This window comes from Vidua macroura, chromosome 2 (assembly GCF_024509145.1).
Source record: "Vidua macroura isolate BioBank_ID:100142 chromosome 2, ASM2450914v1, whole genome shotgun sequence".
NCBI lineage: Eukaryota > Metazoa > Chordata > Aves > Passeriformes > Viduidae > Vidua > Vidua macroura.
In genome coordinates this window covers 7473073-7491733 of record NC_071572.1, presented here as the reverse complement: position 1 = coordinate 7491733, position 18661 = coordinate 7473073, and the positions used below count along the sequence as shown (strand labels likewise).

Genomic DNA, 18661 nt, shown 5'->3' with positions numbered 1-18661 from the left:
GTCTGTGAGCCCGCGATTGCTTTTCTCCTCTTCTCTATCTTGCTCATTCCTTGTGGAGACACCAGAACTGCCTGCTTCATTCTTTCATGATTCTTGTTTCTAAACTCTTAGCAAATGGCTTGTTTCTCTGATTGCACAGGCAGGTGACAACCCATAATTACAATTTTTTAATAAATAATTTGGTTTTTTTTCTTTTTTTTCTTAGACCACATTCTTGCTGCAAAATTGTGCTTCAGCTGGTAAACCTGAACCAGTTGTTGGTTGCAAATCCATGGCTCAGAGTCCCTTCACAAATCAATGCTATTTTCAAAATCTGTCTCTGGAATGAGACACCTCGAAAGATGCCAAACCTTTGTCTGTTTGGAATAACTGCAAATATTTTTCAGTAAAGTAGTGCTCCCAGCCCTGCCCTCAGCATGAAGTGCTGAGGTTTTGTTTGAAGCAGTGGGAAAGGATGGTCATGAGCTGCCTGGAGTTAGGATACACCTTCTGACTGAAGTTTATTCAGAGAGCTGGTGCTCCCAGGCACCTGAGGTCCTGGGAGAAGGCAAATTTAATGTGTGGTACCTGGTTGGGAGAAGGCAAATTTAATGTGTGGCACCTGGTGACACTGCACTGCTCTTCTCTGGTGCAACTGGTTTTCATGCTGTACAAGAGCTACTGTTGGAGCAGAGGGGAGAAGTTGTCAATGTAAATAGAGGAAAGAAACAATCTGATTTTTGGATATAACTTCTGAGTCTCAGAATTCTGTTGCTATGTTGCCCCCCTAGGATCATACTCAGTGTTTTAATATGAACACCTTCATGTCCCCTCTATTTTCTTTAAATTTGCAGCTATTGCCAGCAACCCCCTGTGAAATGAACCTATTGGCTGTTTTGTTTCTCTTGTGGATTATCATATTTTTCTGCTTTGGAAAGAAACATGATGTGCAGGACTTGAGGAATCATTGTCCTTTGCTAGAGAGGCAGCAGCTGCTGTCTGAGACTGACAGCTGCTGGCCAGCCAAAGCTCAGGAACTTCATGGCCAGTTTTCAAGGGTGTTGTATTTTGGCTAATTCTTGTCTTCACAACATCTGGCTGATAGCTTTTAAAAAAAATGAATTTTAACTTGTTGGGTTTTCCTTTGATAATTTTTGTGGTCACAAATTCAGGAGGAACCAAATCAATGGAGTAAAATTCCAGAAAACTGGTGTGCCTGCTCTGGAGAATATTAAGCCTTGCAAGAAAATAGCCTGTCATGTTCACTCATGTTCAGAAGACAAGACTAGTTTGGGTGAGAAAACAGTGCTTGTAAATGCCTGCTTTTGCAGAATTAAGGTATGGGATTGTTGCAGAATCACTAAAAATACTGATCTTTCCTCTTCCCCCACCCAAATCTGATAGAGATCGGTGGAGTTTGAAGGATCTGCTGCAATAACCTTGAAAGCAGTTTTAAAAGAGCTTAAAAAAAATGCTAACAATGGAATAAAGACCAGAAAATATATTTTTAAAAAAAGGTATTACTTCAGAGAAAAACATATAGCTAATATTTAAAACATAAGCCTAAATATGTGCAAGATTGGCACCAAAGATCCATTCCTCATGGGGCAAGGCTGGTATTTTAAACTCCAACATGAAGATGAATACAGAAAATAGATATTTCTGGACAGAGAATTATCTATGCTTCTCACCCAAAGCCTGATTTTGTTTACCCTGTGGTTACTTGAAGCAGTCTGATCTTGTACTCTGTGGTCAGTTTTAGCCTTGAATGGGAGAAGTTCATTTCTTCTGCAGTTCTTCTCAACTTTGACCTTCACCACATCCTTTGATTTTTGTTGTACTTCCTTCTTCATCTGTCTTTTAAAGGACTGTTTTAGAGTTAGTTCTTAACTTGCACATCATAAATCTTATATTCTCAATGAAAAATACCAAGGCATTTCAAAAAGACCTAAAACCACCTTTACTTTTTCTGTCCACACCTGATGGTTTACTCTTCATGCATATTCTATGTATTTGCCATTTGGATTAACAGCTGATTTCACTTTGTTCTTGTTCAGTGGGTTTTGTCCTGTCTCAGGAGCTTCTTGACATGGCTGGAGGTTTGCAGTGAGGCTTCAGGCATCCTTGTTCTGCCTCGCCTTGTATTCCACACCCTCCTTTCCACTCCTCCTCTCCTCACCTGCTTGTTTCTGCTCCAAGCCAGGACTTGCCTGTGCCCTCACTGTGCTGCTCCAGCAGGGCCAGCTGTGACTGAAACTGGATCACTGCAATGGCCCTGGTAAAACCAACATTCATTCCTTCCCTCTTTTTTTTTTTTTGATGTTTAGGTTCCCTATTATTTCCCCTAGTATTTTGTAAGTCAGGTTGGGCCATAAGTGGCTTAAACTGGGATAATTGGAATAAAATGCTATTGTTGTATCTGAAAGGGGGACAAGCTAAATGGGAAAGATTGTGCTCAATTGCTGCTCAGTTTCCTTAAACTGAGGGCAGAGCCCAAGGATATTGGGAAGATGCCCAGGGAGTTCTTGGGCTTTGTGGGGGCAGATCAGGGGACAAGCAAGGAAGCACTGGTTGAGATGAGGATGTGCCAGACTCACAACAAACTATGCCAGGCAGCCAGATGTAAAAATATGTGTAAAAATATAAGTGGTTTTACTTCTGGGCTTTTGATGATGAGAACAAGGCTGAGTGCACAGTGCCAGGGTGGGCAAATGTGATAAATCAGTAACAAAGGACAACCAGCTGTGCCCACGTAAATTGGAATGAAATTGGCAGCAGCAATTCCTCACAGTGCTGAATGATTGTGTCTCAATGTGCTGTGACAATAAGAAATACATCAGACTCTAAGTGGACAGGCACTTCCCTGATGTATGAGACTGGTAAAGAGCCAGAGGGCAAAGCACAGAAATAAATGATAAACTTGCAATCAGACAAAGCTGGTTCTACAAATATACTTTTGTCTCTGTTGAAAGCATTTGTGAGCAAGCCAGATACCCAGTGCTGCATGGATCATGGGCAATGTGGGACACAAATGACCACAAATTCTAGGGATGGGTGAGACATTTCTGCTCTGTGCCACAGGGTACAATGACCTTCACCAGAGGATCCCCTGAGGATGCGAAGTTGATTTTGATTCACAGACCTTTTCTATTTCCTAAGAGTAGGGTTGGGTTTCTGTGTTCTTGGCTCAGACCTTGTCTGTCTGCGGTGGCTCCTCCAGTGATGCTGCCAAGCTTTATGACTAAATCTCAACTGTGGATCTGTGACACTTGAGGGCTAGCTCAGGACACCCCTTGGCCTAATGTTAACAGAGCACAGGAGGCATTTATGCCAACACAAGGCAATAAAAATCACCATGTAGCCCTCAAGGATACAGAACCTACCTTTTTGAGAGGAAAATTTTGTCATTAAATTGCTAAAACAGGATGAATCACTGAATCATAGAATGGTTTGGATTGGAAAGGATCTTAGAAATCACCTAGTTCCTGCCATGGGCAGGGACACCTTCCACTAGGTCAGGTTGTTCAAAGTCCCAACCAATCTGGCCCTGAACATTTCCAGGAATGGGGCATTCACAACTTCCTTGAGCAACCTGTGCCAGTGCCTCACCACTCTCACAGTAAAGAATTCCTTCCTTATACCTAATCTAAACCTTCCCTCATTCAGTTTAAAGCCATCCCCCCCCTTGTCCTATCACCACATTCTCTTGTAAAAACTCCCCATCTTTCTTGTAGGTCCCATTTACATACTGGAAGGCTATGGTGAGGTCTCACCTTAAAAAAAAGTGTCTTGTCAGAAAGAGCTTGGAAAACAAGAGACAAACCAGAAAGGAGGCAGATGCAGGCCAGCAGGAGAAGGAGAGTTGCAACTGGTGTCACACTGGAGAACACAGTTTAGGAAAAAAAAAAAAAAGGACCTACATCCCTACATCCATCCCACAGACTGCAAGGATGTGGATTTTAAGGTCTGTGGGCAGCTTCCTTGGCTCAGCGAAATGCTCCTGGTGAGCATCTATGCTCCCATCTTCCAGCCATGGGAATTTCTCATCTCTCAGTCTTTGGCCACTGGAGCCACAGAATCCCAGAATAGTCTTAGTTGGAAGGGACCCCAGTGGAAGATCTTCCTCAGGATGCTGCCTGTGCAGCTCAGTACTAAAAGTGCTAGTTAGTGTTTCAGTAAACCTGCCTGTTTTGGGGCAGTGGATTCCACACCTGCATCTGCACCACCCACTGAAATCCAGATTTGAATACCAAAGTTACTGTGATGGGGTAAAATCTCTGATGAAACACCAAGTTACCTCAATGGACCCTGCCTGCAAAGGCCACTCAGGGGCTGGGGACTGTTCAGCCTCACCACTGGAATTGCTGACACCCTGCAGCCTTACCTTGGCTTGACCCTATAACATGTGGTGTCACGTCCCTAATACATCCTGATCACAGGTGAGAATGCAGGAGGGAAGTGCAGGAAGAGGTGAAGGGACTTTACCCTGTCCTGCACAGCAGATGGCTCCTGCACAGCTCTCAGGTTCCAAATCTGCTGCTCTCTTTCTGAGCCTTTGCCTTTTTATTTTCTGAGTAGACAACTTACCTTTCTACTTGTTCATTCAATCTTACTGTCATTTCTATTGACAGGTACCTTAAAAATCCAAATTGGGTTGGGTATGAACTCCTGAAGTGGAGTGGATTACTCAGGTGAAGTTCAGGAATGTTCAAGTGCAAGAGATAAAAAACCTGATAGCTGAACTATCAGCTTAGATTGAGCAGCAGTGTCACCCTTCCCTCAAACCTCATTACTGCACACAGCCAGGACTGAGTTTGTGAGACCCAGGCAGGGAGGATTTCATCACTCTGTGGATCCTAAAAGGTCCTTTTTAGTGTGAGACTGGGGCATGTGAACCCCAGCCAGCCCCAGAGCCTACAGAACAACCCAGCTGCAGCACAGCTGGGACAACAGGGAAGAATGGAGAAGTAGATAGTGACACCCCCCCAATGATCTCTCATTCTTTAGCTGTTTTAATGATCAAACCAGAAAAATATATTAAAAACATATTAATAAAAGTACATGTCAAGACAGAAGATCAAAGATTCTAGAATTATTTTGAGTCTTTCCATTGCCCTCAGAGACTTAGTATCCACAAATTACATCCAAATGGATAACACTGAGCCCAGCAGCCCGCAAGACAGTTGAAACATTTTATTTTCTACCTGAAATATTGCTAATTTAAAATCACAAATTGATGATGTTGGCAGAGTGGAACCCTCAAATGGCTGGCACTGAAATTCCTTGGAGGCTCCTCCAGGCAGGGGCAGCTGCTCAGATCAACAAGGCATTTTCCTGGAAGCAGGATCTCTCTCCTCTTCCTTTCCTAACACTTGGGAAATACCCTAAAGCCTTTACTGAGATGCTTATTTTGATGAATAGAGAACCAGAATATTTTACTTTAGGAGAGTTGTCATGATCAGTAACTTGTATATTTCAGAGATTAATCTTTTTTATCCATTATAAAGTTTACTTGTCTGCATTTTTTTCCCTAACAATAAATGAAAAAAAAAAAAAGTTTGGAAAGTTTTCATAATAAACAGAAAACAACCTTGTAGGATCTATCTTCTTTCACCTATGGGGTAACTATAAATCTTTACTGATTTATAATCCAATAATCTTTACTGGGTTGTGGTTTTGACACAGATTTGTTGCTTTTGTTACATCCATCCTAGTAAACAAAAATGGCTGTAAGGCAGAGTAAGGAGATGTTTAGACACAGAAATTGTTGAATTTAGTGAAAAATGACTGAGTTTAAAAAACTTTATTTCTGCATAAGCCTGGGGTGGATTCTTCAGCATTCAGTAGTATGTGCTGTAACATTGCTGCAACCTGTAATATTCATTGATTATTAATGAAATACTCCAGACAACAATTCATGCATCTCTCACTCCACAGTTATGTTAGTTAAGAGAGGAGTGCTTCTGTAATTTCATCCCCTTGCTCTGAACTCATCTCAGGAAACCGTTGGTTGTACAGAGGCAAAGCAGACAATTGTGTTGAAGCCATCTTGATTTTCATGTAGTGGATTAGCCCACTTCCACAAATGACTCTCATTCCTCCTTGACAAAAAGGAGCATATTTTGCTCACTTTTAAATAAATTTTAATTCCAATTAAAATACTTCCAATTGATAATTCCAGTTTTGATTACAGAGTCATTTAGGTTGGAAATCAGCTCTTAATATCATCTAGTACAACCCCCTTGGATCAAGCAATGGTAGCTGCAGCAGGGTCTTCAGAACTGTGCGCACTTGAATTAAGTGTCTTCAGAACTTTTCTCTGAAGTGTTTTTTTAAATGAATTTAGGAAAACCTTCTAAAGGTTTTATGCAAATGCTGCAGACCCTTGGTCTTTCCAGAGAAGAATTTCCCTAAACAAGCTCATCATGGGTTGCCTTGCCTCCCAGTGAAAACTGTGGAATGTTTAGGCTGGTAGCTCTGAATTGCTGTAATGTGTAGCTGCAACTTTTCAAGGAAACACCTGGAGCTATTGTCATGTCAGGTTATAATCTGCTATTTTTGCTTAGAAAGTTTAAGATTACATGAGAAACCATCAGCTTTCTGCCCAAAATCTTAACTGAGAAATGTATTTCTGAGGTAAGAATTAATTATTTATTCATGTACAGGTCTGAGAAACAGGCTTAACTCTGAGGCTAAATTGTAAGGAGTCAAGAGGTTTTTTGTACTTGCTTCAGTCCAGCTTTCACAGGATTAGAGCAGAAGACTGTTAAAAATCACTTAAGGGGAAGAAAGTCAAAATTACTATAGGTGCACTTACTATATCAGCAAGCAAAAAACACCCAAAACACTGCAAACACTTAAATGTGGGAAGTGGCTTTGTATTTTATTGTGTAGCATCAATAAAAATAGTCTCCCCTATCCTAAGCTTGTGCACTCATCCCCATGGTGTAGACATGAGGCACAATTATTCAGAATTTACTTCTGTTCTGTTGGTCAATGACGTGCTTCCTGTTGTGCAGATATTTTGATTTATATGTGACTATTTGACATAATGTGCAGCAGTTTCCTTGTCAAGAGTTATGACTGTCTCTGAGCTCATTAAAGGTAGAGAAGAAATTAGTCTGAGAGACAGGTTTATTAAGGAAATGAATATGCTTCACGTAAAAAAAGCAGATTTTTTATGGTGCCTGCTTTAGCTCATCCTCTGTCAATTTAGCTTATAAAAAGATAACTCTTTACTCTAATAGTCAGGAAATATATATTTTTTTTCCTGTAGTTTTCAAAAATCCTTTTCTACCAAGTTTTTTAAAGCCTGTATTGAATTCTAACAGCCTTCACTAAAGTTGTTGAATACTATCTGCAGTGAAAGAGAATGGGTCCAGAACTGTTTGCATTTAGGATTTCAATGCAGATTTGCAAAGCACTCCTGTGAGCTCTGTTGGCATTTCCAAGTATTTCTTTAAGTAACAGCACTCTGAAATAATTTCCTCATAGAAAAGAATAAAAATTGAACAAATACTGGTTAGTCTGTGCTTCACCTTGTCTTAGTGGCTCTAGTACCCAGTTTTTGGAGTATACACACCAGCCCAATGCTGCTCAGGTTGAACACCTCTTCTTTGTTGTGATTTCAAAGTCAACTATCACAGTTTCACGCCCCCATGAAATTTCACCTCCCAAATAAATGCTGTGAGATGCAATCAGGAACAGAGCAGAGTAGGCCCAAGCTTAAAAACAAAGGAGAAAGAACTTTATTAAGCTACTACCATGATAAAAGGCACACACTACATCCAGAATGAAAACCCTCCAGAACACTCCTCCTCCCCCCACCCAAACTCCAGCAAACCACAGTGAGACACAACTTGGACCCTCAATCAAGTCATCACCCTTCAGATAATCAATACTCAGTCCATTAAGGGAGAGATGAGTCTCTCTTGCACCATAGACACCCCAGGAAACACAGTTGCCACCCTTCTGTGTTTCCCTGTCACACATGGCAACCAACCACCCGGAGAAAATCTGCCAGTGTGACACTCTCCTTTCCATGTCACAGTGCTCTCACCACCATGCATGGACAGACTGCCCATAGGGCTCCTTTAAGGATGCTTTGCCACGGACCAAAAGAAATAACAGTTCTGCTTCTCATTTTGGGACAACAGTCCCCCCCATTTTCTTCCTCCCCTGGGGCCGAGGGTCTCAAGAACAGAGATCTTCTTCTTCCTGGAGACAGAGGGCATCACCACACCCTCCTCAACTCTTCTCTGTTCACTCCACTCCTGTGTTGGTAGTTGCTGAAGCAGGTCTCTTGGCTCACCATTGCATCCCCCTAAAAATGCAGTCTCTGTTGCAGGAGAAATTGGTTCAGTCTATGACTATCAAGACAAGAAAACTCTAGCCACAAGCCACTCCATCATCTCCTCCCACCTAAAAATTTCTTCTTCTAACATCTCAGGTCCCAGACTGTTTCTCTTCCACTATAAATTGAGGAGAAATATTTTACAAAGCCCTCATTTCCCAGGAAAGGGTTGAAAGTTCAGACTCCCTGGCCGGCTGAAATCTCTGCCCAGAACTCCAACTCCCACAATGGGCACCTTCCCCCTGCCTTCTCCTTCTCCTCTGCCGGCAAATCTCCAGGTGCCGTCAGGTTCTCTGTCTCTTTCCCTTTGGGGGGGAACAAAGGCATCTCCACTTCTCTCCACCCTTCCGTGGGCAGGGGCTGGCCCGGTTCCAGTCCCTCCACACCCTGGGCCTACCTCGACCAGGCCACATGGCTTCCCCTCCTGCACCCAGCCTGAGGCTGGGCAGGGGAGAGTCTGCACTGCACTCTGACCAGAACCAAAGACAGACAGTTCCCCTGTGAATTCTTGCTTTTAACCCCCTGTGTTCTCAGAGGCATGTCCATACCTTCAGTGGTCACTCCAGGTGCCAATATCCAAACCTGACCACTGATTGGTTTGACTTCCTGAAAAAATTCACTTGTGTGTCAAACCATGACATCACCTGAGTAACCCTCATGAAGTTTCTGAGGCAGGTAGGGTTTTTTCTTTTAGAGGTGAGTGGCACAGCATTGTTCTTGACCAAACCATATAAAAAGAAATCCACTGCTAAAACACATGGAAGAATTTGGCTTTAGTGGTTTTTAAGAATGTCCATCTGGCAGTGGCCAGGAACCTAAACTAGGCTACCATTTCCATGCAATAATCTTACCACTCTGAGACACTGAGCAACCTAGTGAGTGTACTTTTATTAGGTAAATGGAAGCAGAGGTTAATGAACATTTATTGGACCAACTTAACACCTTGAAATCACAGGCATCAGTCAGACTGAGAGGCAGCATACTGATAAGATCAAGTTTTTTTTTACAAATCTATGAGCCCCTGTACAAAAATAAAGTATAAAAGGGGCAAACAGAAACATTTGTTTCTTCCCAATCCCAGGGCTGCTTCTGAGGTCACATTCAGCATAAATTTAGAGAAGTCCATGTGGCGCTCCAAATTATGCAGTGATATTTACAGTACCAGGAGGACCCTCTCCACTTGGAGACTGAAAAAACCAACAAACTGTAACACCAGCTTTGCACCTGCACAAGCCTTCCCAATGCAGGTGAAGCTTCCAGCTCAATTTCTGCAGCCTTTTGCCCTCTATGTACCACACAAACAACAGAGATGCTTCAGAAGGGTCTGAGCAGGGTGGGAGGACTGGACAGACTGAGGAGTCCTGGGCTTGCTCTGTCTGGGACTGTGCAGAACTCTGCTCATGGAGCTCACTGTGTGCTGTGGATCTGCTGAACTTAAAGCCTAGGCAGGGTTTCCAATTTAATCTTTTGCTACTGAAGGTTCCTACAAGGAAAACAGACTGTGGTAAAGAGGAGGCAAGACAGGATGCTAACTGTGTGCTTTACAGTTTTTGTCTCGATAAAAGGTTATACAGTGAGAATAAAAGAAACAAAGCTCTCCAGGTCAATCTTTCTACTGTGTAGCATTAACTGAATGGTAGCTCCACTTAAGAGAAGAAAAGGTATTAGTTACATCAAATCACTACTTATTGTCATCTACATAAGGCAGAAGCACCCTCATGGGCCTTGTGAGATTTCTTTCCTTATGAGCTGGATACACAGAACTCCAAGAAATTCACATTAACAGAGTCAAAAGTGTAGTTAAAACATTTATGGTAGACTATACTCGAATTATCAAAATTACTTTACCTGTTTAATGCCATAAACATTTGAGATGAAAAACGTTTCACTGAAGTCAGACACCAATGCTCACCAGAGAAGTTTGTATTTCTAACATCAGAAACACTCCACTGCTTGATTTTCAGTAGGTCTTCCCATCTTTGTGCTTTGCTGGGAAAAGAGGTAGTTCTGAGAGTGAATGAACCTGTCACTTCCATGAGCTCAGCCAGTGTGGACTCACCACTGCAACAGCACACCAGCTACGGTTCACCCAGGACTAAACACAACCACTTGAAAAATTACCTCTTACTCACTAAATAGTTCACAGTTTGCACCATCCCCTTCTTGTGGGGCTAAACCCAGAACAGATGAGCACCTACACCTCTTCTGACAGCTCCCTCGCTTCCCTCCACGTGAGGCCCACGCTGACTCTCTCATCCATTACTTCCCACAAAACTACAAACTCAAGGGACTCAGGTACAGCTCTTGTTTTGAGATGCAGCCACAGAACTGTGATTCCAGCTGTGGCACTAAGGGCATTCAGCAGGTGGGGTAAAGTGATGGACGAATTTCCCTTCCGTGGGCTGCAAGCCGGGCTGTGAATGCTGCAGGAAAGGAACACCTTTGCCTGCCCTGGCTGGGTGGGAGGAGGCCCGGCCAGACTGAGATTTCAGCTGAGGATTTTCAAGAATTGTAAACATATTTGACCACCCAACCTGCAGAAGTAGTAGGCAGGAGAAAATTAGCAAAAAGATTACCCTTGTGGGAAAGATTCAACCTTGAGAACCCTTTTCTGTTTGCACGTGCAATAGTTCCAAACAACTGGAACAGCCCACAGACCAACTCCAGCTGCAAGTTCCACTTTGAGGAAAAATCCTGTATCACTGTATCATTTTAATATAAACACTAAAATTCACACTGTACAACAGCACAGCCAATCAAACTTAGAGAAGTAATTTTAAAGAACAGTGTGCTTCTGACACCTAAAAAGAGGTGGCAATGCCTGTTGCCTTTAACCATTTTCAGAGAAAATGCAAATCATGTGGGCCAGTGAGAGCACAAAGAAGGAAAATGAAGTGCCAGGTCCACCCATGGTTACACTTTCTTAGTTGGCTCTGCCCTAATTCCAACTTTATGGAAGGAATCCTGTGCTGATCCAGGAGGAGCAGAGCCCCTGGGACAGACTGCAGGCTGTGTGCCTACAAAGGCTTCCCTTAAGGACTTTAAGACACTTTTCCTCACTGCACAAGCCACTGATTTGCTCTTGAAACTCCCTGTGATGAAATGAAGCACCCAAAAGCATTTAATTGTTGAACACATAAAAGGAAGTATATTTAAAATAAAAAAAATTGGTCAGACTGTAGAGTCAATTACCATTTTTAAAGGAATTTACAGGGCTGTTGTAGATGAGTCTTTTGGAATAGTCAGTTTATCGTAATGTCTAAACTGGTTTCTTCATTGCACAGTATTTTCTTTTAAAATGTGTGCATCTTTAAACAATTACATACATATTAAAAATCAGCATTTCTTTGCTTCAACTTAATTAAAACGTTAATACTCTCAGACAACACAGATCTGAAATGGTGAAACCAGTAATTGCCCCCTCCCACCTTACAACAAATTAAATTGAGACAAAATTACAAACACATTTCACTACATGATTATTATTAATAAAAATCAGTTTTTCTTTTTTTTTTTCTTTTTTTTTAGAAAGTTGCCCAAAATGCAAGGGATGTGCATAGGTTTACAACTTAGTCAGAATAATATTTTGCTTTATTCCCTTGGGTACGTGTTCCCATGAACGGAATGTACTTTGCTGTAGATTACAGGTTTTATCAACACAGATACACCAACGGCATGAACGCTTGCGACTGTCCACATGCATTAAGAGTCAAGACCCAATTTCAAATTTCTAAAACTTTTACAGAGTTCTTCAAAGAGACAGTATCACATTATCTGGATGTTACACAAAAATACTTAAAAATACTATCCTAGGAGAAAAAAAAAAAGCGCGAAAAAAAAGGCCTTTAAAATTTATGAATTTGTTTTGTAACCACTAGACTAATTACTTCAAATAAATAAAGGAAAGCAAAGTATTCCAATCCATAAAATCAGACTCTAAAAAGAATGTAGTGTTCCACCCCCAAGTTAAGGTAACAGAATCATATTATTATTACTATTAAAATAGATTATAGAAAGCAGCATCTATTTTGTGCAGTTTTTAGGGGCCCTCGAAATAAAAAGCTATGATTTCCAAAAATATAACATTCCAAAAGACTGAATAGTACATATATTTAAAGATACATTTTATTAAAGTTTAGGAGAAATTATTAAAAAAAAGATACTGTCTCTTTAAATTAGTGTTTCATCTGTTTTTTCCCTCCTCCTATCTATTCGGACATGACAATAATTATATTTTAGGTCACACTACATCTAGGTAGTCTCTAGGGGCCAAGACCTGTTGACACAAGGTCAATAACGAAGAGGTTTTCCATGTATGAGGTGGTTCCCAGTAATGACAGATTTTTTTTTTTCTCCTTAATTCTCTCATTCCCGGTCTAGTAGACCCAGGAGACCGGGACCCACTGGGAGGCTGTACACACGAGCTCGATGGCTTCCTCCAGGTGCCTGATGGTTTCATCAATCTCATTGTTGATAATTGTTAGGTCAAAGTAGTGTGCATATGTTCTCTGTAAGATTTCGGACTCCTTCTGCAGGCGCTGAAGGGATTCATCCTGTGCAGCGGCCAGGAGAGAAAACGGGAGAAAAGAAAAGTTGGATTGTTTCGTGCTCTTCCACAACAGCTTCTCAACTGAGAAGGAAATGGGTAAAAAGGTCTCAGGGAGCCAAGGTGCTTTAGCTCTCCCACCTACAGCTATAGGAATCACATGGGATAAAGGGCACAGTTTCCCTCTGGAAGCTGACACTCAAACACCACTCGGTTATTGACGTTCTTGGAGACAAAACACAGCTCTAGAGTTAAAAAAGCGAGGTAGAGGATGGAAGCTTGGAAAAGCAGCAATGGAGACCACATGTGAATAAATCAGACCTGGTGCTATTGGGCCCATGTCCCAGTGAGAACATGAGAAACGGGAGGAGGGGGAGAGGCTGTCAGGTATCAGCTGTTCCCACTTTTAGTAATGTTTTCTGTTCCACACCAATCCTCTGGGTCTGCTTCCTTTAATGACAATTTACTGATAAGGAAGTTCTCACTCCACTCCTCTGTGGTTTCTATCTCAGAGCAGGGCATTTCCAGCTCCTCTCAGTGGGAGATCCTGGAGATGAACCAGGCAGCCTGGACATCAGACCTTTGTTAGCGAGGTCTGCCTGCCTGAGGCAGCTGGATGAAAAAGGCTTCTTCCCAGGGCTCTGCAGCAATTTTAAGTTTGAATTCTCTTCCTGCAAATTTCCTTATGAGTTAAAAAAAAACCAACAAACCCATTTGCTGGTTTGCTGCTTTTTACCCATTTCAAGGTTTTCAGGAACCTTGAAAAAGCTACAGGAAAGCAATCAAGTCTTTCCTGTCCCACAGGTTTGGGGTGGATCTGGTGCCAAATGATTCCTGCTGCTCTGCAGTATCCATAGGCTGACTCTACTGGATCAATCAGCTGGGACACACTAGTTTTCTAGAGTTTTAGGCTGCAAAAGTACAGACACAGTGCCCACAGCTTTGTCACTAGAAATTCTTCTGGAAACAGATTTTTATCTGGCTGTTAAGATGACCTCCACCTTTATTTTTTTTCTGTTTCATCTTCCCAAGTACTTGTAATTACAGTGACAAGTAGCTGTGGAACAACAGCTTTCAGGTCCCCTCAAGGAAACAACCTGCTCTGAGACAGTTCTCCTTCCCTGCAGCAACGAAACCAGCCACTTCTGGAGGAGAAGTTCTCTGCCAGAGTTACAGTTCTGCTTCTCCCCTGAAGCTGCAGCCTCAAATGGGGAGGGGGCTGTGTGGTGTGGTTGTCTTCACTTGAAAATTATTACAAACTCCCTTCCAAGTAAGGCAAATACTCCTCACATTCACTTCTGTACAAGGGATGTTCCCTGTATGGGCCATTATGCACCACCAGCAACTCCTGGAACTTCTGTAGAAAATTCCAGTGTGTGCAAATTTAATTTATGCTATTACAAAAGAGAACAATGTGGATCAATACTAGTATTAAATATTTTTGTAGATTATTTAATGTGGCCCAGTATCTTTAAGTCAAAACCCTACTTAGGTGAACTTCCAACTTCTCAGAGATTCCAGAAGAAACATCAATTTGTATCAGCTGAGCATCAAACATTTCCTGCTTAAATTAACCTACAAAGGAAGGTCAATAACTTGTCATGCAGACTATTTGCAATGCTTTAAATGTATCTAGCTAAGATTAATTTTGTATTTACAGTCTGTCTTGTCCAAATCATAGTGCACCTTGAAAATAGTTTTGATCTCATGACACAGGGCTAACAGTACCTGAGAAGCCCCTAGAAGCCCTAGAACTGTTAAGTCCTTATGCAGATTTTGAATAATTATTCAGATTTCCCATCAATGTTACTTTTACCTGCAGATATGGACTTTTCTCACTACAGCATCTCTTCTACTGTGACTGACAATGAAAATCTGAAAATCTCACAGCTATCTCATCTTAAAAAAAGTGAGCTGGTAAAGTTTACCTTGCACACACAAAGGTTCCACAAAACGAATTGTTTCAAAATTTCATTAAATTTCAGTATTTTTCTGAATAGCTTCTCCTAGATCCAACTTTACTGGGATCAAAGAGGTCTTTATTTTGGAATATCTAAATTTCCCAGCCTGCTGGAAATGTAAATCATTACTTCTTTCATATACTTTTATGGGCAGTAGTAAGTTTGGGATAGGCCATTGCAGTAAGTTTCAAATAGGTTCAAACTTCCCTAAGCTCAGCAAAAGGAAGAGATAAAAGTTCTTGATTTTTATTTCATTCTGGACTAACTTTCACCTGTGTTTGTGATAAGAGTATCTAGTTGTACATGTCAGACTTGGCTGTTTTCTCTGAGTCTGCAAGACTTAAATACCAAAATTCATCTTTGAAGCTAGCTATAATCAAAGTATTTCCTGTAGTAAGTTCCTCTCAATTTCTCCAAAATGTCTTCATTAAATTCTGCATACTGAACATCCCAGCTTATGTTCCAAGAAGGAAATTCTTCAGCAGTTGTGCTCTCAATAGTGTCAAGAAAGAAGATATTTATCAAAATGTTCAGTGAACTGCAGACAAATGAATGGCCACAACTTCAGAAATTAACATTTGGGAGCACAACATCTGCATTTCCTTCTTCCCTCAGCTTTTGTGCAATAGGGATTTTATATGGGTCTAGTTGCAGTGTGTCCATTACTGGATCAGACGTTTTCTTCCTAATTCAATCCACTTTGGTGAAAGGTGGCTTTGTCCATGAAATACCCCACGTACATAAAGGCCACCAGTGGCATCTTCACTCTCTGGGCTGGGTTTTTTGGCCTGAAAGTACATATAACAACAGCTACCACTTGTGGCAATCAAAGCCCAGCCCAAAAAATTACTAATATTCCCTTCTAAGGCTGTGGACAATGTGTAAACACCATCAGGCCTTTGCCAGTTTTGTTTCAACAGAAATAAGTTCACAATTTAAACAGCTGGTGAGCTCCACACTTCCTAAGAAAAAATATTTGGCTGTAGGAAGGGAGGAAGCACAGCTAAAAGTCTGAAGAATTTGGCTCAATAAGGTTTACATCAAAAAAATGGAGCCTGTGATCTCTTTGCTGCTGGCTAGGCAAAGAAGGTAGGAACAGCTGGAGGAAAGAGGAACTACCCCAAGGTTTTCTGATGCACTCTCTCCTCTGTTTTAGCAAAACAACCATCAGATTTAAGCTTCCTCTGTGATTAGACAGGTGGGTGCACTATGGGAGATTCCCTGTATGATTTACATTGGTCTTGTGCTTTGCAGGACTGCTCAGGGTGCATTCCTATATTCACTGCAAAAGATAACATTTTGTCTCCTGATTCTTGCTGTGTGGGCCTCGATTACTGAGACATTTTGTGTGATCTCTGACAGGCTAAAGTGTCTCAAGAGACACTGTTAGGATCAGGCCTCTGCACTGGTTTTACCACAAAGTTCAGCTATACATCTGTAAAAGCAGAATTTTTACTCAAAAGCTTCTCTTTTCGCTAGCAGATAATTTTAGTGCAGATATCAAAAGTCATTATTATATTAAATTTTGACTCCAATGGCAAAAGTAATGTTGAATGGGAACAAGCATAACTACATTCTAGAACTACTGCAATAACCAGGACTACCTTGTGAGCCCCTAGCTGGTACTTACAGGCAGTTTTCTGCACCATTTTGGCAGCTATGTACAATTAGTACGAATGCAGGAAAATGAAAAGAAAAGCAAAGATGAATTTTAAGAAAACATGGGAAGGGAAAAAGGGACAGTCATTACAGAAGTGTTCTCAAAAAGTGCAAGTAAAATAAAACAAAGCAGGGCAAGAGGATCAACAGAAAATGACACTCATTATGCAAATGAACCTTTCAAAAAGGAAGCATGAATGGGAAATAGGAAACACACACTCCTCACCCTTGTTTGCTGCCCTGCAGGCTGCTACACACAGACACAATTTGCTTATCTGCCCAGAAAACCTTGGAAAACAGGATTCTGTGTGTGGCTGCTGGCTATTCTGTGTGTGGCTGTTGCTATTACCATTGCCTGCCCCTCCCTTTCCTTAACTTTGATTGATTAATAAATTAGCATGTTTTGTAAGTGTGGCCTTGGCTCAGCATTTCATGTGCCTGGGTGAAACCCTGCAGGCACAGAGATTTTTGTCACAGGAGCTTAAAATGGGTTTTACAGCACAAACACAATATTTTACTTCTACTAATTCTTTGGCATGAAGTACTTCCCCACCACTACTGTAAAAGGCACATTTCTGTTCTCTTCCCAGTGTATGAGGGAAAATGTTTTCTCCCTCACATGAACTGTCCCAAGTATCTCTGTATTACATCCTACAGCTGGAAGATAAAAATTTAAGTACCACTGGCAGATGAGTGAGGCCAAGGAAAGACTATTTGGGAGCTGAGGCAGGTATGGAGGCAACAAACCTGAGCATTTGTGTAATTTTACAGGGTACCTGATGCAATGCTACTTGTTTACACAAAGAAAAATTCAGTGTAGATGACAAAATTCTAGTATTTTATCCAGACTGTACTGATTCACAGCATCACACCAGCAGTTACATGAAGTGTCACTTCACTAAGTGGCAAGTTGTGCTGTGCTGAGGGATCTTGGTTCTTACACTCTTGAGCCATCTTCCCCCTCCTGTCCCTCTTTCACTGCTTGTTCTAGCACTGGTGCTTAAAAATTGACAAAACTCCAATTTAGAGCTGGAGTAGCTCACTAAAGCATCATAGTGAAGTAGCAGAAAGCCTCAGCTGTCAGTAAAATTCCAGCCTGAGGCCAAAATTCTTCACTTTCCACTTTTGATTTGAATAATCATTCAGGTTATTTGCATTTAAATATGCTTGTCTTGCTCCTTCCTTTCCTGCAAGCCTATGCAGTGATGCCATAGCTTCATGCTTATAATATTGTAATTACATTTCTATAGAAACCTGCTGTAGTGACACAGCTTCTGACTTTGTGTTTTGATGATCAAAGAGACATCTAGGATATTTGGAACAGATTCATGATCAAATCCAACAGATTAAATACCTTAATATCATGGTTTAAGGAAGACTGAGCAAATTAAGTGTTTGTGAAAATGGAGTTTGTGTTAGTGTCAGCTAAATCCAGAATTGCTTGGTATCCTTGAAATCAGCAGCAATCTGCAGAGCAGATACCCTGTACAAACTAAGTAGGAAATGTATGCTGTGGACCTCCATGAATACTTAGCATCATTCCACAAGCAATTATGCCTTGGGTCAAAGATTCCAATTCTTAGAGGACAGCTGTCAAAATGAACAAGCCAACTTCTGATACATATTTGCTGTGCAGGGAAAATGCTAAAGCTAAAGGTGGGATCAGTGCTGGCACTGCAATATACAATTGAGTAATTTGTGCCAATGATTTGGAAATGGATTTCTGAGCTGGAGCAGGGAATGAAATATAAGAATATGTACTTTTATCATACAGCACATGGATCCTTCCTCTTGAAGCCCACATTTTGAATTGTTGGTTTTATTTTAAACAATAAATGTATGCCAATCAACTTAATAAAGCTGTTATTCAATTATTTTTCTGCCTCTTCATTTACAGACAAGGAAACAATTGAAGAGTCTGATTTGCACATTTCAATCTCATCCTTAATTCTGTCTCTGCCAGGACATCAGATTGCAACGTGCCATACCTCATTAATGCCTGGGGTAATCGTAGGTGCAGCAATAAAAACAACAAAAGGAGCAAACTCTGCAGTTCTCAGGACCTTCAATGCCTAAGGGAAAAAAAAAAATCAGATACTTTAGAGGAAACCTCCAACAATCAATGTGAAGTAAGTTTAGTCACATAAGCAAAAGACATAAATT

At 41.2% G+C, this 18661-nt stretch overlaps 1 protein-coding gene across 10 annotated transcripts in view; it reads right to left on the bottom strand.

Moving 5' to 3' along the window:
* Positions 1–9201: 9201 nt before the first annotated feature.
* The window catches only part of CASK (calcium/calmodulin dependent serine protein kinase), a 187041-nt gene continuing 177581 nt past the window's right edge, over positions 9202–18661 (bottom strand). For all 10 annotated transcript variants that reach the window (XM_053969729.1, XM_053969732.1, XM_053969734.1 and 7 more), the window contains 2 exons: positions 18487–18570; positions 9202–12885 (listed from right to left, as the gene is read on the bottom strand). In XM_053969729.1, the coding sequence (XP_053825704.1) occupies positions 12709–12885; positions 18487–18570 (261 nt within the window). In that variant the 3' untranslated portion in view covers positions 9202–12708. The remainder of the gene's footprint in view (positions 12886–18486; positions 18571–18661) is intronic.